The sequence below is a fragment of the Entelurus aequoreus genome, linkage group LG15 (genome assembly GCF_033978785.1).
Source record: "Entelurus aequoreus isolate RoL-2023_Sb linkage group LG15, RoL_Eaeq_v1.1, whole genome shotgun sequence".
NCBI lineage: Eukaryota > Metazoa > Chordata > Actinopteri > Syngnathiformes > Syngnathidae > Entelurus > Entelurus aequoreus.
Genome location: NC_084745.1, coordinates 12,933,542 through 12,958,525, shown reverse-complemented (window position 1 = coordinate 12,958,525; position 24,984 = coordinate 12,933,542). Strand labels below are relative to the sequence as shown.

Here is a 24,984-nt window from a genome sequence, read left to right as displayed (position 1 = left end):
GGGCAAGGGTTGTGTTATGTGTGTGTGACCATGTGTGTTGACTTTTTGTGTTAATTGCATATTTTTTTTTGCACCATGAGTAGGGAAGGTTGTTTGGATTGTGTCATACAGGTAAATGCTGTGCGGTTTTCCTTCAGATCACAATTCACGGTCATTGAGCTGATTTTTTTTTACTGTATCCAGAACGTAGCGGTGAATTGTCAGCAGTATTGTAAGATATTTAAAATTCATTTGGAAACACCTCTGCAGCCAGTTCCCTTATTAAACTCATAACGCCTTGCAGGCCAAACTGAAGACGCCTGCGGGTCGTAGTTTGGACACCCTTGACTTATTACTTTAAGGCAGTGGCTCTTAACCTTGTTGGAGGTACCGAACCCCACCAGTTTCATATGCGCATTCACCGAACCCTTTTTTAGTGAAAAATAAAATGTTGTTTTTTTTTTTCAAATTCGAGACAGTTAAATGTTTTTGGTAACACATTAGTATGGGGAACATATTCTAAGTAACAAATACTTAATTTAGAGTTTTTTGGACAGTAGGGGAAAATATTCTAAGTAACAAAGACTTAATTTAGAGTTATTTGGTTAGGGTTAGGGTTAGAGGGTTAGGGGCAGGGTTAGAGGGTTAGGGTTATAATATGGCCATGCCGTTGAAAGCTTTAATAAGGACTTAATAATGACGAGTTAAGAGCCAATATGTTACTAATTTGCATGTTAATAAGCAACTAATTAATGGTGAATATGTTCCCCATACTAAAGTGTTACCATGTTTTATTACTGGTGCACAAAATGAACCGTGCATGAACATCACCTTGTTCAAAGAACAAAACCAACACAGTGCATAAACTCACAACAAATTACACACCTGCAAATCAGTCTGACTTCTGCTGTTGCCGTATCCGTAATACGCCCGATAGGGAGAAGTTTTTATTTACACGATGAGTTGGGTGTGTCTTGACCTCCGCTGAACCCCTGAGCCCGACTCACCGAACACCTAGGGTTCATTTGCACCCAGGTTAAGAACCACTGCTTTAAGGGGACAACCCTTTAAACAGTTGGCACATTTTTTCCGCGATCAAAGAGTTCATAAACCAAAAAGTTTGCAAACAGAGGGGCTTGTAAATCAAAGTTCCACTGCAATTAAATATTGTCTTAATATTGTCACACTTTTAATAGCAACCACCATCAATTATTGAAAAATTTACAGTTGAAACATGCGGTATCGGTATTGGTATCGGCCTGATCGGAACATCCCTAATTAGGGTACATGAATAATCCTTCCATTCACAATTTGCAAAGGTTAATTTACAGTATTTTTCTGCCGGGTTCAGGTCGGATTGTGTGGAAATCCTGACCCAGTGTGGGGACAGGAAACGTTTCCATGAGGGACAAACACCCGAGAGGATATGTGAGCTGCTGTCGCCCATCGACGATGTTGAACGCTGTATCCCACTGCACAGATACCTCAGTGAGTGATGACGTTGAACCAATCTAAATACGCTTGAGCTTTTACAACAACACTCACAACCACAGTGCTTGTTGACTGCTTAGATTCAAGTATGAATCTTCTTAGCACAATAGCATTACTCTTATATGTCAATTAGTCTAATTAGAAGTGACTTTAATGACATTTTATCTTATTCTCTCCTCCCGCCAGCCGCCAGTTCCCTGGGAAACAGCATTGTTGACGAGGTCATCCATCCCTGCAACCCTAACCCTTGCCCTAGTAGCCACGTATGCCAGGTGAACCGGAGGGGCTGCCTGGATGAGCTCAGCTGCCAACCCTTCCTCTGTGTGCCAGGTAGCTTTCAAAAGTTAATCACGTTTACAACCTGGCATCACCAGAAATGGAGGGTGTTCAATTTTGTTAAAAAAAAAAAAAAAAAAGAAAGACGATAACAGACATGACACAAAACTGTAGTCATTTCAAATGTCAACGGTCTGGCTTTAAGAAACACTAAAATAACTCAAGAAAATAAATTGTGGTAGTAAGAGTTTCATTTTTTGATCAAGCAGAGTAAAAAATATGGAATCAGTTAATACCGAAGAAAGAATGATGTAATCACCCTGTAAATATTCATGTCCAAAGCTAACACCCGCGTCAGATTAAATCTGTTCATTAGTCTGCAATCAAAAAGGAGTGTTGACACTTTGGAAAGCTGTTGCAGCAGGTGAATAGACATAAATCATGGAGATGTCAATTGCTTGAATTTTACTGACGTCACGTCCGGCCCAATAAATACGCGTGGTGGTCAAGCTAGTTCTGTTCTCTATGGGTACTAGACGCCATTTAGCCTTTTTCGAAGAAAAAATGCCCCATGCTTGTGTTGTTTTCGGCTGTACGAAATGTTCAAATCGCAAAAAGGATAAAAGTTTCTTCTGACTTCCTCAAGAGGTCATCAAGAAGGGCAGAAGAGTAAAAGATTTTACGAAACGACCACGAGAAAAGCAGCTCACACTCTAGTCCAAGGAAACAGAGTCGAAGAATGCACGGGTTTGCAGTGATCACTTTGTTAAAGATTAGTTTTATATCATTTTAACGTTTATTATTTCCCATTGAAGTATTATGTTGATGTTTGTATTTCTTAAACACATGTTTGCTACGAGTGTTTCGAAAAGCACCAACTCAGCGAAGCTGAATAAAATAAATCTAACCTAAGAGTTAAGCTTTTACCAAAGAAAACAATCATAAACAAATCCTTGAGCACACACACAATGTTGAAATTTATAGTTATATTTTGATAAACAATCATAAATGATAATGCAACTTGATATAAAATGTAAACACCAGCAAATAGTTCGGATCTCACTTAGTAAAGTGTGTAGTAGAAACAGAAGAAAATGGTGGATGACAAGCTGATCTGACAACAACAATCAGAGAAAGTTGGAGCAAGATTGATGAAGAGTTCTGTTGTCACTCGTTAAGTCCATGCCTCAGAGACTGCCAGCTATTATTAAAGCCAGTGGTGGTGCAACATAGTCCTAGTGTTGTTTGTTTTGTTTATCTTTCATGATTCCATCCTTTTTTCCTCAGAATTGAGTGATTCCATATTTTTTCTGCTTGATTTAAAAATAAGACTACTGCAATTTATTTTATTGTTTTTTTGTGTTTCTTAAGGCACAAAGTTGCCATTTGAAATGACTACAGTTTTGTTTAGTCTGTTATCTGATTAAAACATTTTTTTTTTTTTTACTAAATTAATTACTTGAATGAACATCCTATCCTCCAAGTCGGCTGATTCCGTCATTTTTTGAAGAAATGGTGCATATTAGACAGAAAGCAATGACTTTTTGTGTATTTCCCAGGCTGTAAATTAGGCGAGGCCTCAGATTTCCTGGTGCCGCAGGACGCTCGCGTTCAGGTGCCAACTCGCACTGGTCCGGCCGGGTGCTATGAGGTCTGCACTTGCGGTGCCAGCGGGCGTCTGGAGAACTGTGCGGAGGTACCTTGCGTGGACATCAACAAGCCTTGCGTCGTAGGAGGACAGAAGAAGAGTAAGTCCTAAGATTGTATTTTATTTGCATGCACATGCGTGACCAATCACAGAAAAGAAATGCCATATTATTTTAGTCAGCCAAAAGATATTTAGTCCAATCGTTGCTTCTCAGATCTTCGTGGAACCAATCAGGTGTTAGAAACTGCCACTGACTTTAATGTTTGAGTATGACAGATATAATTCATGGAATGTACATTTCTTCATCTAATAGTAACACATAATTAAATCAAGTAAATCATGAAATTGTAAAAATTATTAATGATTAAATTATAAATCATTAATTAAATAAATCATTAAATAGTTAAATTTTAAAATAATTAATAATTAACTGTAAGTGTACATTAAATAATGACACATGTCAATCAATCAATCAATCACTGTTTATTTATATAGCCCTAAATCACAAGTGTCTCAAAGGGCTGCACAAGCCACAACGACATCCTCGGTACAGAGCCCACATACGGGCAAGGAAAAACTCACCCCAGTGGGACGTCGGTGAATGACTATGAGAAACCTTGGAGAGGACCGCATATGTGGGTAACCCCCCCCCCCCTCCCTCTAGGGGAGACCTGTATTTATTTAATACCAATTATAATTAATTATTGACACGTTTAAGTATTTATTTGACAATGTGTTTTTTTTATTTTGTCCTATTTGGTCCACCATAAAAAACATGTTTCCTATCTTCTTTTCTCCTCCTCTGGGAGAAAATATTCAGTGGGCAATGTGTTATAGCACTCAAAAGCATTTTGCATATTAGTTTGAACCTTTTTAGATTATGTTGAACAGCAAATACATTTTCTTTTTCTTTTTGAGATTTTTGTCTTTAATTTGCTTGCCTGTGCAAAATTGTCTCTCCATTCCTTTTGGAGTTGTTCAATCATTAATATGATTCCTTCAAGAGTTTTCTCTGAGACATCTCCCACCGTTGAGTCGGCCTCAGCATTAAAACATTGCATTTCATTCATTTTTACAGGTGTACTGTCGCTGTACGTCTGTGTTTTAACGGCCTTTACGTGCGGCACAGGAATTTAAAAGTTCCACTCAATGGCCGCACTTTAAATATGAATAAGTGACGGCCACCATAAAATGACTAGCCGTGTTTCAGGCTGGCGTCACCTACAGGGAGAGGCTTGATACTGCAGCGCATCCAAGGTGATCCAAAGTGTTAAGCAATATTTATAGTTTAAATAAGTATTTAATTTATTTTTTAATTTCAGGGGCACTTTAAATCGTTTCTGTTACAGACTTAAAAACAATGTTAATAAAATTATTCTTGCAAGTTGATCTATAGTTCTTTTTGTCTTTTTAGTTTTAATAAGGATACGATTTTATGCAGAGGTGTACTTAAAACAAATTTATAAACAAATTATACTATTTATAGTCTCTTTGGACGGCGAAATGTTTTCTTCTTCCTGGGGGGGCCGTAACAGAAAGTAATTGAGAAGCACTTATCAAAAGTGACGTGATGACAGTTTATTGGTGATAAGCTCCGCCCACTATGAATAGGTCAAAATAGTTACTGACCAATCGAATATTTCAGGGTGCCATCATCACCATTTGTACCGATTATGTAAATTTGTAGAGCCAAATTATTTAGGCTTCATGTTTAAAATTTTGGTGGTGATGCATCAGATTAAAGTTTGTCTCTATGCCCCGCCCACATCCTATGGTGTGGGCAAATTTCCTTTGCAATTTATCATCGCCCACTTGTGTAGTATCTTTCATTTTAACTGAGGCTCATTCGGTCAACCTCTCTTGAAGGAGTTCCTTAAAGTACGCCCCATGTTTTTAATCCTAAAAATGTTCGACGAAAACCAAGATGTCCGACTAAACATGGGTTCTTGAGACTTCTACATGCGTCCTCTTACAATAGACGTCTCCATCGATTTTCACGACGATATGTGAATCTAATAGCATGGGATAATTTTTTCTCATTTTTAAAAGTTGCTGTCTTCCCTAGGCTACGCGCTGCTCTGCCTACACGCGCACACACACACATAAGAAAAACCCCATGTCAAAAACCTTGGGGCCATATTCGACCCAGTCCTCAAGTTTGACAAGCAAGTGAAATCTGTGGTGAAATCCTGTTTTTTCCAACTACGCACCATAGCCAAGATCAAGTCTTTCCTCTCCCCCAGCGACCTACGGAGGGTCGTGTTGATGCTCATCTTTTCTAGACTGGACTATTGCAATGCCCTTTATGCTGGGATCACCGACAAGACCATCAATAGCATGCAGCTAGTACAAAATGCAGCTGCCAGGCTGGTGACAGGCGCAAAAATGAGGGAACATATTTCTCCCATCCTCTCCTCCCTTCACTGGCTCCCAGTGAAGCGTAGAGTGAAATTTAAGATCGTCACGTATGTCTTCAAAGCGCTCAATGGTCTCGCCCCAGCTTACATCAAAGATCTCCTGGACCAACCCACCAGCTCAAGGCTTGGTCGTTGCCTTAGATCGGACAACCAGATGACCCTGAATGTCCCACGGTCAAACCTAGTGACAAAGGGAGACCGTGCTTTCTCAGTGATGGCACCTAGGCTATGGAATAAGCTCCCCCTGAATATTAAGTCCGCCACCACTCTGGACTCTTTTAGAGCACGGCTTAAAACTCACCTTTTTACCGCAGATGACTTTTAATTTATGTGTTCATTGTGAGTCTTAAATGTTTAGTTTAGATTCCTTTGTGTGTCTCAGTCTCTGTTTCTGTTTTTTTGTTTCTCCACTCAGGCTGCGCCCCAGACTGATGTAACAGTTGGTTGGGGGTCGCATAATGAATGAAAATAATATAACATAACTTGCTGCGCTCACAATTAATCAGAAATCTCAAAAATCCCTAACTTTAACAACCATATTGCTACAATAATAAACTTTTAAAGTTTGTAAATAGAGGTGTTTGTAAATTGATTTAATTAATTGTAATTGTGTGTGTGTGTGTGTTTCCTCCAGATCACGGGACATCTTTCAAACTGGACTGTGGCAACTGCTTCTGCTTTGCCGGTGACGTCGTCTGCTCAGACAGAGAATGTTCCGACATTGAAGGCTCCGATGAAGACCGTCAACATTTTACTGGTCTGTATGCTTTATAAATGTGCTCTGAGAGACGAGATTCCATAAATAATGTCGTGAATCCATGTCTTTCGCTGTTTTAGGATGTCTTGTGTGCACCTCCCTCACAAAACGTTGTTCATTGATTACAGTTTTCCTTTTTAAAATATTTATTGATCACAACAAGTAACTACAGAAGTAACATGTGGATATACATTGATTACAACAAGTAACTATAGAAGTAATGTGTGGATATATATTGATTACAACAAGTAACTATAGAAGTAATATGTGGATAAATATCTATTGATTACATCAAGTTACTACAGAAGTAATATGTGGATATATCTTTATTGATTCCATCAAGTAACTACAGAAGTAATATGTGGATATATCTTTATTGATCACATCTTGTAACTACAGAAGTAACATGTGGATAAATCTTTATTGATTACATCAAGTAACTGCAAAAGTAATATGCGGATAAATATTTCTCGATTACATCAAGTAACTACAGAAGTAATATGTAAATACATATTTATTGGAGACATCTTTATTGATTACATCAAGTAACTGCAGAAGTAATAGATTACAACAAGTAACTACAGAGGTAATATGTCGATAAATATTGATTACATCAAGTAACTGCAGAAGTAATTTGTAAATAAATCTTTGTAGATTACATCAAGTAACTACAGACGTAATGTGTCGATAAATATCGATTACATCAAGTAACTAAAGAAGTAATATGTGGATAAATATTTGTTGATTATGTCAAGTAACTACATAAGTAATATGTAGATCAATGCTGTCTTTAAATTGAAGTGAATTGATGATTTGTGTAAAGGCAACACCTAGTGGTCACAGTAGTTCACTGAATTTAGCGAGTAATGCAGTAAGTTGAATGATGCGGACACCTTTGTTACTGGAAACTTTGTAACACTGCCTTGGAGACTTTGTATGTGTAAATAATATGCAACTATAACTATTTGATACTTGTTTATATTGACAATAATGATGTTTTAGGCTGCAATATTGTTAAATGATTATTATCACGTATGTTTAGCTTGTGCGCTATTGTGTTCTTAGCTGATGCGTAGCTGCTCGCCTATTGCCTACCATGTTTACCTTTAGTAAATATCACTAAAACTTCCCCAGTGCCTTTTACTTCAAATGCTATATGATGTGTTCTTTAAGAAAAGATGTAAAGTTTCTAGCAGCTGCTGAAACAAACCCCTCCCCGCCCCCTCCTTACACCACCTTGTCAGGTCTCCCATGCAGCTGTCCAGACCACTTCATCCCCGTGTGCGCCTCCAACGGCCGCACGTACCCCAGTGCCTGCGTGGCTCGCTGCGTGGGTTTCAAGGACCATCAGTTTGTCTTTGGCCAGTGTCGCCTGACCAACCCGTGTGCCAGCAAGCCCTGTCAGAGAAACCAGAGGTGGGCACAGCTGCCGTGACCAAAATATCAAGCTCTTATTTAGATGTCTGCGGTGTTTTCCTCACTACTTATGTTTCATGCTGGTTGGTGGTTTCTCTGTCAAAACGGTGGGTTGTTTTACCCACCAACGTGCACTTTGACTTTCACATTCCAGCAGCTTTTTGTGCTTGACTGTCAAAGTTGACGCTGATTTTCTTCAACTGCTGTACTTTTTTTCCAAAGCGTTCACCTGCCTTCTTGTGTTTTTTGTAAGTTGCAAAAATAGAATTGCGTGTTGTTTCTAGGTGCATTCCAAAATACCGAGTGTGCCTTAGTGACTCGTCGGACTGCCCGCAGTACGAATGCGCGGGGCGACAGCTGTCCTGCGATAAGAACAGCGTGGAGCCGGTCTGCGACACCGACGGTCTCATCCATGCCAGCCTGTGCCAACTGCAGCAGGCTGGGAAAAGCCTGGCCTACATGGGACACTGTCAGGTGAGTTAAACCACCTTTGAACTCTTCACAACATCCACATGCTCTCAGGCTGGAAAGTAGGAGGTATTTTACTTTGAAAAGCACAAGACCGGTACATTCTTTTCTTTTGTATGACAATCCAAATTTAGCAAGTTATGAACTAAGGATGTCCTGATCTGATCGGCCCAATATCTGTAAAAAAACAAGTATAGGTTGATATCGGCTTGCATGACAAATGTGCGATACAATCAGTCCTGCAGTGTGTGTGTATAGTTGTGTGTGATATCATGTGCAATACAAGTAGTCCTGCAGTGTGTTTACTTGTTTGTGATATCATGTGCGATACAAGCAGTCCTGCAGCATCTTTACTTGTGTATGATATCATGTGCGATACAAGCACATTGTAGTGTGTTCACTTGTGTGTGATATCATGTGCAATACACGCAGTTTTGCAGTGTGTTTACTTGTGTGAGATATCATGTGCAATACAAGCAGTCCTGCAGCGTGTTTACTTGTGTGTGATATCATATCCGATACAAGCAGTCCTGCAGCAAGTTTACTTGTGTGTGATATATCACGTGCGATACAAGCAGTCCTGCAGTGTTTACTTGTGTGTGATATAATGTGTGATACAAGCAGTCCTGCAGCAGGTTTACTTGTGTGTGATATCATGTGTGATACATGCAGTCTTGTAGTGTGTTTACTCGTGTAAGATATCATGTGCAATACAAGCAGTCCTGCAGCGTGTTTTCTTGTGTGTGATATAATGTGCGATACAAGCAGTCCTGCAGCGTGTTTACTTGTGTGTGATGTCACGTGCGATACAAGCAGTCCTGCAGCGTGTTTATTTGTGTGTGATATCATGTGCGATACAAGCAGTCATGTAGTGCGTTTACTTGTGTCTGTTATCATGTGCAATACAAGCAGTCCTGCAGTGTGTTTACTGGTGTGTGATATCATGTGCCATACAAGCAGTCCTGCAGCGTGTTCACTTGTGTGTGATATCACGTGCGATACAAGCACTCCTGCAGCAGGTTTACTTGTGTGAATATCATGTGCGATACAAGCAGTCCTGCAGTGAGTTTACCTGTGTGTGATATTATGTGTTACAAGCAGTCCTGCAGTGAGTTTACCTGTGTGTGATGTCATGTGTGATACAAACAGTCCTGCAGCATGTTTGCTTGTGTGTGATATCATGTGCGATACAAGCAGTCCTGCAGCGTGTTTACTTGTGTGTGATGTTACGTGCAATACAAGCAGTCCTGCAGTGAGTTTACCTGTGTGAGATGTCATGTGTGATACAAACAGTCCTGCAGCGATTTTACTTGTGTCTAATATCATGTGCGATACAAGTAGACCTGTAGTGTGTTTAATTGTGTCTGATATCATGTGCAATACAAGCAGTCCTGCCGAGCGTTTACTTGTGTGTGATATCCTGTGCGATACAAGCAGTCTTGCAGTGTGTTTACTTGTGTGAAATATCATGTGGGATACAAGCAGTACTGTAGCGTGTTTACTTGTTTGTGATATCATGTGCGATACACGCAGTCCTGCAGCGTGTTTACGTGTACTGGACAGCCAGTTAACATCTAAACGTCCTCCAATAAGCACACAATTCATTCTATTTTAGTCATTTACAAATGGTAAACATGCTAGGCTATAGGCTACAAGGAGCTAACAGCTTCACAACAGCTAAGCACTAGGGCTGCAACAACTAATCGATTAAATCTATTCAAATCGATTATAGAAATAGTTGGCGATTAATTTCATTGATTCGTTGGATCTATGCGATGCGCATGCGCAGAGGCTACTTTTTATTTTTTTATTTTTTTAATAAAACTTTATTTATAAACTGCAACATCTACAAACAGCTAAGAAACAATAATCAAAATAAGTATGGTGCCAGTATGCTGGGTTTTTTTTCCAATAAAATACTGGAAAGATAGAAATTTAGTTTGTCTCTTTTATCATATTATTAATTGATGAATCGAAGTAATAATCGACAGATTAATCGATTATCAAATTAGTTGTTAGTTGCAGCCCTAAATAGCACACAAGCCAGATGTACTGTACGTAATAATCATTGAACAATAAAACAGCACATTTGTAAACATAAACAAGTATCAAATGATTATAGTTGCAAATCACTTACACATACAAAGTCTCCAAGGCAGAATGAAAAGTATCCAGTAAGAAAAGGGTTCGCATTATTCAACTTACAGTGCCATGACCTTAACTTGATGAAGTTTTGTGGTCTCTAGATGTCGCAAAAAATTGGTAAATCCATTCCAGACAGTCAATAATAAATACGCTGCAAAATTAGATTAAAACGTCTAGAATGCTAATTTTCGCATGCTAACAGTTAGCATGTGTCAAGTACCAATTTATATGATTTTGAGGTGAACGGCTGTGAAATTAGATTAAACTAGTTAGAATTCTAACGTTAGCATGCTAACAGTTAGCATGGTCAAGTAGCAAGTTTTATGACCATGAACTGAACAGCAGGAAATTATTCTGTTCTACCAGAATATCGGGACTTCTCTCGTATGAACGCGTGGCGATTAAAAAAAAACAACCTTGGCAGAGGTAGAACTTGGGTTTTGTCCAGTGAGTATTTCTGAGTTTGTTGTTTTTAGGAGGCCTGTAGGAGGCGGCAGCAAGTGTGCGGCCACAATGGCGAGACCTACAACACGCTGTGCGACGCCTACTCTGACCGCGTGGGCGTCGACTACGAGGGCCACTGCCAGGCTGCGGGGGCCGTGTCTGAGATGGTGACCGACTCTGCCTGCAGTCTCGTTTCTTGTCCACGTCCCTCACCTGCTGGCTGCCTGCCCGTCACGCCGCCAGGTGAGTCATACAACGCCAAAGCACACAGCAGCTGTTCACAAATGCAAATATGTGCTATATATTTGTGCTACATCTATATGCGATATATTTGTTCTATAAATACGTGCCATGCTGCTAGCAAACTTGTATACAGTAAGTACCATATTTTCCGGACTATAGAACGCACCGATATATAAGCCGCACTAAATTTTAGAAAGAAAAAATATTTACCCATATATAAGCCGCACCGGACTATTAGCCACAGATAAATACTTTGTGAAATGAGTTATCTATAGGGATGTCTGATAATATTGAACTGCTGATATTATCGGACGATAAATGCTTTAAAATGTAATATCGGAAATTATCGGTTTCAAAATTATCGGTATCGGTTTCAAAAAGTAAAATTTATGACTTTTTAAAACGCCGCTGTGTACACGGACGTAGGGAGAAGTACAGAGCGCCAATAAACCTTAAAGGCACTTCTTTTGCGTGCCGGCCCAATCATATAATATCTACGGCTTTTCACACACACAAGTGAATGCAAGGCATACTTGGTCAACAGCCATACAGGTCACACTGAGGGCGACCGTATAAACAACTTCAACACTGTTACAAATATGCACCACACTGTGAACCCACACCAAACAAGAATGACAAACACAATTCGGGAGAACATCCGCACCGTAACACAACAGAACAAATACCCAGAACCCTTTGCAGCACTAACACTTGTCCGGGACGCTACTGTCACGACCCGACTAGGACTCTGGACACAGATACAGGAAACTGAAAACAGTCGTTTATTCTCAGAAGGGGAGGGGTCCAAAACGGGAGAAACAAAACAGGCTATCAAAACAGATCTAACCTGACTACTAAACTAACATAAATATTCACAACTCAAAACGCTCCGGCTATGGAGGGAAAAAGGGGCTAAAGAACAAAACTAACAAATACAACAAAAAGCGCTCCAACGGAGGCGATGCTAAGAAGCTAATCTTACCTGACAAAAGGTTACAAACAAAGAATCTCCCGTGGATCAAAAGTACAAAAAAACGTGGCAATGGCTGAAGACAAGACTGTGGCAAGGAACGCTGGAGGTACGCACAAGACGATATGAAACACTCTGGCACAGGACAGAAGGAGGATGAGACATTTATACACATGAGGGAGGGTGACACAGGTGGGCGCAATCAGGCAATCAGGAAAGACGTCAGACCAGGGAAACAGGAGGAAGGGCAAGTGACCTGAAATGAGAGGGAGGGTCAGCATTTCAAAATAAAACAGGAAATGACAAAACATGAAACCAGACTTCACCCAGGTGTGACAGCTACAATATACATTCCCCGCTACTCCCTACCCCCCCAACCCCGCCCACCTCAACCTCCTCATGCTCTCTCAGGGAGAGCATGTCCCAAATTCCAAGCTGCTGTTTTGAGGCATGTTAAAAAAAATAATGCACTTTGTGACTTCAATAATAAATATGACAGTGCCATGTTGGCATTTTTTTCCATTATTTGAGTTGATTTATTTTGGAAAACCTTGTTACATTGTTTAATGCATCCAGCATTAACAACAAAACTAGGCATATTAATGTGTTAATTCCACGACTGTAAATATCGGTATCGGTTGATATCGGAATCGGTAATAAAGAGTTGGACAATATCAGATATCGGCAAAAAGGCCATTATTGGACATCTCTAGTTATTTACACAGAAATATTCTGTAAATGTTTATTTACACACCTTAATTACTGACTTGTCTGTAACACGGCAGTAAAACGGCCGATCAGACAAAACAGAAGTCATCGTCATGGACCCACTAGCTGCAGAAGCTAGCTCTCCAATCAGCTAGACCAGGTCCCCAAACCTTTTGACTCGGGGGTCGCATTGGGTTAAAACGATTTGGCCGGGGGCCAGGCCGTGTGTGTGGTGTGATTATAAATATATATATATATATATATAGGCCGATAAATGCTTTAAAATGTAATATCGGAAATTATCGTTTTTTTTATTATCGGTATCGTTTTTTTTCTTTTTCTTTTTTGTATTTTATTAAATCAACATAAAAAACACAAGATACACTTACAATTAGTACACTAACCCAAAAAACCTCCCTCCCCCATTTACACTCATTCACACAAAAGGGTTGTTTCTTTCTGTTATTAATATTTCTGGTTCCTACATTATATATCAATATATATCAACACAGTCTGCAAGGGATACAGTCCGTAAGCACACATGATTGTGCGTGCTGCTGGTCCACTAATAGTACTAATCTTTAACAGTTAATTTTACTCATTTTCATTAATTACTAGTTTCTATGTAACTGTTTTTATATTGTTTTACTTTCTTTTTTATTCAAGATTTTTTTTTAAATTTATTCATCTTATTTTTTTTTTATTTTTTTTTTAAAAAGGACCTTATCTTCACCATACCTGGTTGTCCAAATTAGGCATAATAATGTGTTAATTCCACGACTGTAGCGGTATCGGTTAATATCGGTATCGGTAATTAAGAGTTGGACAATATCGGAATATCGGATATCGGCAAAAAGCCATTATCGGACATCCCTAATATATATATATATACAGTATGTGAGTGTGAATGTTGTCTGTCTATCTGTGTTGGCCCTGCGATGAGGTGGCGACTTCTCCAGGGTGTACCCCGCCTTCCGCCCGAATGCAGCTGAGATAGGCTCCAGCACCCCCCGCGACCCCAAAAGGGACAAGCGGTAGAAAATGGATGGATGGATATACATATATATATATTCCTTGCGCACTAATTGACTGACAGAACGATAATTATGTCACGTTATCAATGGGAAAATGCATTTTTAGACAATATAATTTGCCTGAGTGGCTAGGAGACACCGAGAGTAACAAGCGGTAGAAAATGGATTAGAAAGGACCGATTTAAAAAAATAATAATTACAATTATCTCTATATTTTATTAATTTTTTTAACTTGAAACTTTCCGCGAGCCGCAGTTTGGGGACCCCTGAGCTAAACAGACTCAATAACTCCACTGTGACGTTTTGGTGGAATTGTGAAAAACTGAATCAATACAAAAAGAATGCCATTGTAAGTTAGAACTAACAAAGACACTTGTAGATGTGTTAGCATATTAGCTCATGCTAACGACACCAGTTTCATTATATTACGATAGCACGCACATATATGCATGAAAACACTCCTACAGACATCACACATGGGACGGTTTAGTAAGTGAGAATTGTTTTAGTTATATTGTAAAACTTACAAACGTTGCTCGGAGTGATGAATGAAGAATCCATACGAGTAAAAACGCTATGGACGGCTAGAAGACAGAAAGGCACTTGTACTTCCGATTGAAAGCACCAAATGGAAGGACACTGCAGCACCTGCAGTGCACAAACTCCTCCAAAACATGGCGCCATAACACAGTGTCTTTGCGTCGGAAAAAAGGTAGCGGTTTATAGTCCGGAATTTAGGGTATATTTTATTTTGCTGGGTTGTAATCAGATTGTAAGAACCTCAAAGTGAAACCCGAAGAAAAAGGAGCAAGAGACAAAGAAAAGTATATAGTGTTTATGCCATGAGCCGGTCCTGGACACAAACATTTGTTTACATTTGGGTGTTCCCCAGGTGCCTGCTGTCCGGTCTGTGCCAGCGTGCTGCAAATCCTCTGGAACAAAGAACTGATCAACACTTTCTCAAAGGTTTCTTCCACATTTTTGTAATAATAGTCATTTAACAATTGTTGCTTTAAGGCAGAAGTGAGGTAGTTTGACACAAAAACTACACAAGTCGTGGCCATAGGAAACATGTTGACAAGATCTGAAGTCATTGTCTATATCATAATTACATTTGAACATTTTACCAGGAATTACCAGGAATTTCCCCCCATTTAATTGAATGGGCAATGTACAAACTTCTACATATCCCACATATCTCAAATGCTCCTTGCTCTTGTGAATCAAGCTAGCATGCTAACATTTTTAGCAATTTTTTAATTTTTGTTAGCGAATTTCGCAGCCTTGCACCTTTATATGGGAAGCCGAAATGTCGAGTTCCAAGTTGGAATTTTAACTGGAACACCCCTCCAGGACGGATTTCCTACTCGGAGAGTCGGGGCATTGGCTTCAAAGATGGCTGCTCTGAATATAAACAATAATAAAAGCTTTTATAATATCCTTTATTAACACTTTTAATTTGTTTTTGTCACACTAATTTACACTTTTTCAGCTAATTTTGCAGCCGTACACCTTGGAATCATATAACTTGGTATATGTCACATGCTAACTTGTTTTGATAATTTTGTTACTGTTTCCCCTAAAGTCATATAACTTGGTACTTGACATATGTTACAGTTATACTAACAGAGAGTGCTAACTTTTTTTTAGCTAATTTTAAACTTTATCAGCTAATTTTGCAGCCGTACACCTTAGAATCATATAACTTGGTATGTGTCACATGCTAACTTTTTTTGCTAATTTTGTTACTATCTGCTCCAAAGTCATATAACTTGGTACTTGACATATATTACAGTTATACTAACAGATAGTGCTAACTCTTTTAGCTAATTTTACGCTTTTTCAGCAAATTTAGCAGCTATACACTTTAGAATCATATAACTTGGGATGTGTCACAGGCTAAATTTTTTTGCTAATTTTGTTACTGTCTGCCCCAAAGTCATATAACTTGGTACTTGACATATATTACAGTTATACTAACGGAGCGTGCTAACTTTTTTAGCTAATTTTACGGTTTTTCAGCTAATTTTGCAGCCGTACACCTTGGAATCATATAACTTGGTATGTGTCACATGCTAACTTTTTTTTGCTAATTTTGTTACTGTCTGCTCCAAAGTCATATAACTTGGTACTTGACATATATTACAGTTATACTAACAGATAGTGCTAACTTTTTTAGCTAATTTTACGCTTTTTCAGCAAATTTTGCAGCTATACACTTTAGAATCATATAACTTGGGATGTGTCACAGGCTAACTTTTTTTGCTAATTTTGTTACTGTCTGCCCCAAAGTCATATAACTTGGTACTTGACATATATTACAGTTATACTAACGGAGCGTGCTAACTTTTTTAGCTAATTTTACGGTTTTTCAGCTAATTTTGCAGCCGTACATCTTGGAATCATATAACTTGGTATGTGTCACATGCTAACTTTTTTTGCTAATTTTGTTACTGTCTGCTCCAAAGTCATATAACTTGGTACTTGACATATATTACAGTTATACTAACAGATAGTGCTAACTTTTTTAGCTAATTTTACGCTTTTTCAGCAAATTTTGCAGCTATACACTTTAGAATCATATAACTTGGGATGTGTCACAGGCTAACTTTTTTTGCTAATTTTGTTACTGTCTGCCCCAAAGTCATATAACTTGGTACTTGACATATATTACAGTTATACTAACGGAGCGTGCTAACTTTTTTAGCTAATTTTACGGTTTTTCAGCTAATTTTGCAGCCGTACACCTTGGAATCATATAACTTGGTATGTGTCACATGCTAAATTTTTTTGCTAATTTTGTTACTGTCTGCTCCAAAGTCATATAACTTGGTACTTGACATATATTACAGTTATACTAACAGATAGTGCTAACTTTTTTAGCTAATTTTACGCTTTTTCAGCAAATTTTGCAGCTATACACTTTAGAATCATATAACTTGGGATGTGTCACAGGCTAACTTTTTTTGCTAATTTTGTTACTGTCTGCCCCAAAGTCATATAACTTGGTACTTGACATATGTTACAGTTATACTAACAGAGAGTGCTAACTTTTTTTTAGCAAATTTTACACTTTTTCAGCTAATTTTGCAGCCGTACACCTTAGAATCATATAACTTGATATGTGTCACATGCTAACCTTTTTTTGCTAATTTTGTTACTGTCTGCCCCAAAGTCATATAACTTGGTACTTGACATATGTTACAGTTATACTAACAGAGAGTGCTAACTTTTTTTTAGCTAATTTTACACTTTTCCAGCAAATTTTAGGCTTTTTCAGCTAATTTTGCAGCCATACACCTTGGAATCATATACAGTAACTTGGTACGTGTCCCATGCTAACTTTTTTTTGCTATTTTTGTTACTGTCTGCCCCAAAGTCATATAACTTGGTACTTGACATATGTTACAGTTATACTAGCAGAGTGTGCTAACTTTTTTTTTTAGCTAATTTCACACTTTTTCAGCTAATTTTGCAGCCGTACACCTTGGAATCATATAGCTTGATACAACAAATGCTAACTTTTTAGGCAAATTATGTACACTTTTACCCAAGTCATATAACTTCACATATGCTAACAGTTAGCATGCTAACTTGTTTGCCAATTTTTCAGCCATACACCATAGAACCATATAACTTACTACATGACACATGCTAACTGTTAACATGCGAAGTGTAGCAATAGAGCGATTCTAAAAGGACAATAAAGCATCTTCTACTACAGTCAAGTGTATTTATTGGCGAGTCTTTGTTCCAACATCTGTATACGTGCTCTACATGTGTGGAAGCTTGTGAAGTATTTGTCTTGCATAACTTATAGCCTGCCGCACGTACAGTGCGGTACTTTGAAAGGTGAATCTTTGTGAGATGAACAACACTTCATGCGTGCACCCATCTCGTTTGTGTAACATTATTTTGTTGTACTTAATTCACAGCTGAATAAAAACCAGCCTGTGACAGTCCACGACGTTCTTCAAGTCATGCGGCTGCACGTGTCCGTGCCACAGTGCGACGTCTTTGGCTACCTCAGTATGGACCACACGCTGGTGGTCCTCATCGCGCCTGTGGATCATCAGCCAACACCTCTGCAGGTAACACACATCTTCCCCGTGAGGGGAAAAAGCGGCAATTTACTCGAAAAGTCCGAATTTGAGCAGAAAAAGGTTCCAATTACAGAAGGTAAAAAGTGCTCCGACGTTGTTCGTGTTACTAATTGCTCTGAAGTGGGATTAAAGATTAAAGAGGTGGTATTAAATGAGCTTTGCTTCGTCCTACTCCTTTTCGGAAATGTTGTAAAGAGAAATCAAAATGTGTAAATTAAGTTATGTTTCACATTGAAATTATGCAGATGTTCAGAATAAACTTCAACCTGACAACCGATATTTCAGGGGTCCTCACGGGGAAACCTTACAATGTATTAAATCCATAAATTGTTATAACATTGATGATACTTTGATCACATATTTGTAGCACTTTGTAGGGGAGTTCCATATGTTGAAAGGCAAAGGTGGATGCTCCTCTTAGACACACCTAATAAACTGTTTGTATAAAGTGAGGTGCGTACTTGATAATGTTGCATTACACTGTTTGTATAAAGTGAGGTGTGTACTTGATGGCGTAGCCTTACGCTTTTCGTATAGAGTGAGGGGTTTACTTAATGACATAGTTACTGTTCGTATAAAGTGAGGTGCGTACTTGATGATGCAGCCTTACACTGTTAGTATAAAGTGAGGTGCGTACTTGATGACACAGCATTACAGTTAGTATAAAGTGAGGTACGCACTTGATGACTTGTGTTACATTGTTAGTATAAAGTGAGGTACATATTTGGTGAGGCAGCGTTACACTGTTAGTATAAAGTGAGGTGCGTACTTGATGACATAGCGGTACACTGTTCGTATAAAGTGAGGTGCGTACTTGATGACATAGTTACACTGCTAGTATAAAGAAAGTGAGGTGCGTACTTGATGACGTCGCGTTACACTGTTAGCATGAAGTGAGGTACTTACACTGTTAGTATAAAGTGAGATGCGTACACTGTTAGTGTAAAGTGAGGTGCGTACACTGTTAGTATAAAGTGAGGTGCATACACTGTTCAGATACAGTGAGGTGCGTACACTGTTCAGATAAAGTGAGGTGTGTACACTGTTCAGATAAAGTTAGGTGAGTACACTGGTCGTATATAGTGAGGTGCGTACACTGTTGGTATAAAGTGAGGTGTGTACTTGATGACGTAGCATTACACTGTTACTATAAAGTGAGGTGCGTACTTGCTGACGTAGTGTTACACTTTTAGTATAAAGTGAGGTGCGTAGACTGTTGGTATAAAGTGAGGTGCGTACACTGTTCGTATAAAGTAAGGTGCGTACTTGATGACGTTACACTGTTAGAATAATGTAAGGTGCGTACAAGATGATGTAGCGTTGCATTGTTGGTATAAAGTGAGGTGCTTACACTGTTGGTATAAAGTGAGGTACATAGACTGTTGGTATAAAGTGAGGTGCGTAGACTGTTGGTATAAGGTGGAGTGTGTAGACTGTTGGTATTAAGTAAGGTGCGTCGACTGTTGGTATAAAGTGAGGTGCGTAGACTGTTGGTATAAAGTGAAGTGTGTATACTGTTGGTATAAAGTGAAGTACGTATACTGTTGGTATTAAGTAAGGTGCGTCGACTGTTGGTATAAAGTGAGGTGCGTAGACTGTTGGTATGAAGTGAGGTGCGTAGACTGTTCGTATAAAGTGAAGTGCGTATACTGTTAGTATAAAGTGAGGTGCGTACACTTACTATAAAGTGAGGTGCGTACGCTGTTCGTATAAAGTGAGGTGAGTACACTGGTCATATAAAGTGAGGTGCGTACACTGTTGGTATAAAGTGAGGTGTGTACACTTTTCGTATAAAGTAAGGTGCGTACTTGATGACGTAGCATTACACTGTTACTATAAAGTGAGGTGCGTACTTGATGACGTAGCGTTACACTGTTGGTATAAAGTGAGGTGCGTGGACTGTTCGTATAAAGTAAGGTGCGTACTTGATGACGTTACACTGTCAGAATAAAGTAAGGTGCGTACTTGAAGACGTAGCGTTACACTGTTGGTATAAAGTGAGGTGCGTAGACTGTTGGTATTAAGTAAGGTGCGTCGACTGTTGGTATAAAGTGAAGTGCGTAGACTGTTGGTAGGAAGTGAGGTGCTAGACTGTTGGTAAAAAGTGAGGTGCATAGACTGTTGGTATATAGTGAGGTGCGTACTTGATGGCGTTACACTCTTAGTATAAAGTAAAGTGCGTACTTGATGACGTAGCGTTACACTGTTGGTATAAAGTGAGGTGCGTAGACTGTTGGTATAAAGTGAGGTATAAAGTGAGTTGCGTAGACTGTTGGTATGAAGTGAGGTGCATAGACTGTTGGTATAAAGTGAGGTGCTTAGACTGTTGGTATTAAGTGAGGTGCGTAGACTGTTGGTATAAAGTGAGGTATAAAGTGAGGTGCGTAGACTGTTGGTATGAAGTGAGGTGCGTAGACTGTTGGTATAAAGTGAGGTGCGTAGACTGTTGGTATGAAGTGAGGTGCGTAGACTGTTGGTATAAAGTGAGGTGCGTAGACTGTTGGTATAAAGTGAGGTGCGTAGACTGTTAATATGAAGTGAGGTGCATAGACTTGGTATAAAGTGAGGTGCGTAGACTGTTGGTCTGAAGTGAGGTGTGTAGACTGTTAGTATAAAGTGAGGTGCATAGACTGTTGGTACAAAGTGAGTTATAAAATTAGGTGCATAGACTGTTGGTATAAAGTGAGGTGCGTAGACTGTTGTATAAAGTGAGGTGCGTAGTCTGTTGGTATGAAGTGAGGTGCATAGATTGTTGGTATAAAGTGAGGTGCGTAGACTGTTGGTAGTAGGAAGAGGAATGAGGAGTTAGGTTGAGAAGAAGTGCGAAGTAAAAAGTCTTCCTTGTCGTGCAGATGGAGGCCTGCAAGATGGAGGCGGAGAAGATTGAGTCTCTGATTAATTATTCCAGTCCCACGCTCATCTCACACGTTCCTCTCTCTGCTCTCCTCGCCTCCGAGACCAGAACGTCCTCGGTCCACTCGGGCAGCAGCCGGGTGTCCCCTCTCAGCGTGGCCCTGTGGGCCCTCCTGGTCGCAGGACTCTGTGGCCCCCGGCATCTGTAAATACCCACAATGCACCTTTCATTCTACACCTCCTTTCTTCTGCCTTCGTGTCCGTCGGCGGCTCGGAAAGAAAGCGTCTTTGACAATCGACTCACTCGCGTGCCAAACAATCAAGATGGTGAAAAAGCTTTGTATCGACAGTATTATTATTGTAGTAGTATTTGTGTAGGTGTTACTTCATGTTATCAGTGTTACATCCCAGCAACAAGCTCTTCAACTCATGCTTGTACTTGTTAGTCTTTATCTCAGGCGTCATGTACTTGTATACACTTTAAATACTACACACAGCCCACTTGGGCTTTGAGTACACGCTTTCTTGTACACTTATACAGTAAAAAAAACAACAAGTATTTGTTCTGTGCTGATTTAGTACTTTTACCCTTACAAAGATATAGCATACTTAGTTTTACTCTAGTTTTATTTCAACAAACAAGGTTTTAAATGAAGTACTATCAGATTAATTGAAATACATATTTGGTTGCAATACAAAAAGTACTTATGTAGGAAGTATTGTTGGCAAGCACAGGGCTCAGATGTTTCTTGTAGTACTTGTTGAGGCTGTAGTAGTGTATTGTAATTTGTAGTAGTTAATTGTGGTTTTGTGGTATCTGTAGTTGTGTATTGTAGTTTGTTGAGGTTGTAGTAGTCCTTGTCGTGTTTTGTAGTAGTGTATTTTAATTGTAGACTACAACCGCCAGAAACTACAAAACACTACTACGAGTTGTGGTAGTGTTTTGTAGTTTCTTGTAGTTGTAGTCTACAAATACAATATGTTACTACAACTACAATACACTAGTACAACAAGAAATAGACTACAAAACACTACTACAAGTTGTGGTAGTGTTTTGTAGTTTCTTGTAGTTGTAGTCTACAAATACAATATGTTACTACACCTACAATACACTAGTACAACAAGAAATAGACTACAAAACACTACTACAAGTTGTGGTAGTGTTTTGTAGTTTCTTGTAGTTGTAGTCTACAAAAACAATATGTTACTACAACTACAATACACTAGTGCAACAAGAAATAGACTACAAAACACTACTACAAGTTGTAGTAGTGTTTTGCAGTTGTAGTTGGGGTAGTGTTTTGTAGCTGTAGACTACAACTACAAGAAACTACAATACACTACTACAAGACATTGTAGTGTTTTGTAGTTACCTGTAGTTATTGTCTACAAATACAATATGTTACTAAAACTACAATACACTACTACAAGATGTAGTAGTGTTTTTTAGTGTTTTTCTTGTTGTAATAGTGTATTGTACTTTCTTGTCGCTGTAGTCTACAATACAATACTACACAACTACATACTACAACTACAATACACTACTACAAGTTGTAGTAGTGTTTTGTAGTTTCTTGTAGTTGTAGTAGTGTATTGTACTTGTTTTACAAATACAATACACAACTGCTAATACATGAAATTTCAATACACTACTACAGCTTGTAGTAGTGTTTTTTAGTGTTTTTCTTGTTGTAATAGTGTATTGTACTTTCTTGTCGTTGTAGTTTACAAATGCAATACGTTACTACAACTACAATACACTACTACAAGTTGTAGTAGTATTTTGTAGTTACTTGTAGTTGTTGTCTACAAATACAATATGTTACTAAAACTACAATACACTACTACAAGCTGTAGTAGTGTTTTTTAGTGTTTTTCTTGTTGTAATAGTGTATTGTACTTTCTTGTCGTTGTAGTCTACAAATGCAATACGTTACTACAACTACAATACACTACTACAAGTTGTAGTAGTGTTTTGTAGTTTCTTGTAGTTGTAGTAGTGTATTGTACTTGTTTTACAAATACAATACACAACTGCTAATACATGAAATTTCAATACACTACTACTATTTGTAGTAGTGTTTTGTAGTTGTAGTAACGTAGTGTATTTGTAAACTACAACTACAAGAAACTACAATACACTACTGCAAGTTTTAGTAGTTTCTTGTAGTTGTTTTCTACCGATACAATACATTACTACAACGAGTCGTATTTTGTCGTTTTTGTAGTTGTTGTATTGTAGTTGTAGTAGTGATTAGGAGTTGGAGTAGTGTTTTGTAGTTGTAAACTACAACTACAAGAAACTACAATACACTACTACAAGTTGTAGTAGTGTTTTGTAGTTACTTGTAGTTGTTGTCTACAAATACAATATGTTACTAAAACTACAATACACTACTACAAGCTGTAGTAGTGTTTTTCTTGTTGTAATAGTGTATTGTACTTTCTTGTCGTTGTAGTTTACAAATGCAATACGTTACTACAACTACAATACACTACTACAAGTTGTAGTAGTATTTTGTAGTTACTTGTAGTTGTTGTCTACGAATACAATATGTTACTAAAACTACAATACACTACTACAAGCTGTAGTAGTGTTTTTTAGTGTTTTTCTTGTTGTAATAGTGTATTGTACTTTCTTGTCGCTGTAGTCTACAAATACAATACGTTACTACAACTACAATACACTACTACAAGTTGTAGTAGTGTTTTGTAGTTTATTGTAGTTGTAGTAGTGTATTGTACTTGTTTTACAAATACAATACACAACTGCTAATACATGAAATTTCAATACACTACTACTATTTGTAGTAGTGTTTTGTAGTTGTAGTAACGTAGTGTATTTTTAAACTACAACTACAAGAAACTACAATACACTACTGCAAGTTTTAGTAGTTTCTTGTAGTTGTTTTCTACCGATACAATACATTACTATAACGAGTCGTATTTTGTCGTTTTTGTAGTTGTTGTATTGTAGTTGTAGTAGTGTTTAGGAGTTGGAGTAGTGTTTTGTAGTTGTAGACTACAACTACAAGAAACTACAATACACTACTACAAGTTGTAGTAGTGTTTTGTAGTTACTTGTAGTTGTTGTCTACAAATACAATATGTTACTAAAACTACAATACACTACTACAAGCTGTAGTAGTGTTTTTTAGTGTTTTTCTTGTTGTAATAGTGTATTGTACTTTCCTGTCGTTGTAGTTTACAAATGCAATACGTTACTACAACTACAATACACTACTACAAGTTGTAGTAGTATTTTGTAGTTACTTGTAGTTGTTGTCTACAAATACAATATGTTACTAAAACTACAATACACTACTACAAGCTGTAGTAGTGTTTTTTAGTGTTTTTCTTGTTGTAATAGTGTATTGTACTTTCTTGTCGCTGTAGTCTACAAATACAATACGTTACTACAACTACAATACACTACTACAAGTTGTAGTAGTGTTTTGTAGTTTCTTGTAGTTGTAGTAGTGTATTGTACTTGTTTTACAAATACAATACACAACTACTAATACATGAAATTTCAATACACTACTACTATTTGTAGTAGTGTTTTGTAGTTGTAGTAACATAGTGTATTTGTAAACTACAACTACAAGAAACTACAATACACTACTGCAAGTTTTAGTAGTTTCTTGTAGTTGTTTTCTACCGATACAATACATTACTACAACGAGTCGTATTTTGTCGTTTTTGTAGTTGTTGTATTGTAGTTGTAGTAGTGTTTAGGAGTTGGAGTAGTGTTTTGTAGTTGTAGACTACAACTACAAGAAACTACAATACACTACTACAAGTTGTAGTAGTGTTTTGTAGTTACTTGTAGTTGTTGTCTACAAATACAATATGTTACTAAAACTACAATACACTACTACAAGCTGTAGTAGTGTTTTTTAGTGTTTTTCTTGTTGTAATAGTGTATTGTACTTTCTTGTCGTTGTAGTTTACAAATGCAATACGTTACTACAACTACAATACACTACTACAAGTTGTAGTAGTATTTTGTAGTTACTTGTAGTTGTTGTC

General features: G+C 38.1%; 1 protein-coding gene across 1 annotated transcript in view; it reads left to right on the top strand.

Moving 5' to 3' along the window:
• reck (reversion-inducing-cysteine-rich protein with kazal motifs) overlaps nucleotides 1-22,435 on the top strand; it is a 71,299-nt gene extending 48,864 nt beyond the window's left edge. Inside the window, exons 12-21 of the mRNA XM_062021967.1 lie at nucleotides 1,331-1,467; nucleotides 1,657-1,800; nucleotides 3,306-3,494; nucleotides 6,446-6,568; nucleotides 7,813-7,984; nucleotides 8,269-8,458; nucleotides 11,074-11,284; nucleotides 14,889-14,962; nucleotides 17,932-18,087; nucleotides 20,952-22,435. Of these exons, the coding sequence (XP_061877951.1) occupies nucleotides 1,331-1,467; nucleotides 1,657-1,800; nucleotides 3,306-3,494; nucleotides 6,446-6,568; nucleotides 7,813-7,984; nucleotides 8,269-8,458; nucleotides 11,074-11,284; nucleotides 14,889-14,962; nucleotides 17,932-18,087; nucleotides 20,952-21,161 (1,606 nt within the window). The 3' untranslated portion in view covers nucleotides 21,162-22,435. The remainder of the gene's footprint in view (nucleotides 1-1,330; nucleotides 1,468-1,656; nucleotides 1,801-3,305; nucleotides 3,495-6,445; nucleotides 6,569-7,812; nucleotides 7,985-8,268; nucleotides 8,459-11,073; nucleotides 11,285-14,888; nucleotides 14,963-17,931; nucleotides 18,088-20,951) is intronic.
• Nucleotides 22,436-24,984: the final 2,549 nt, after the last annotated feature.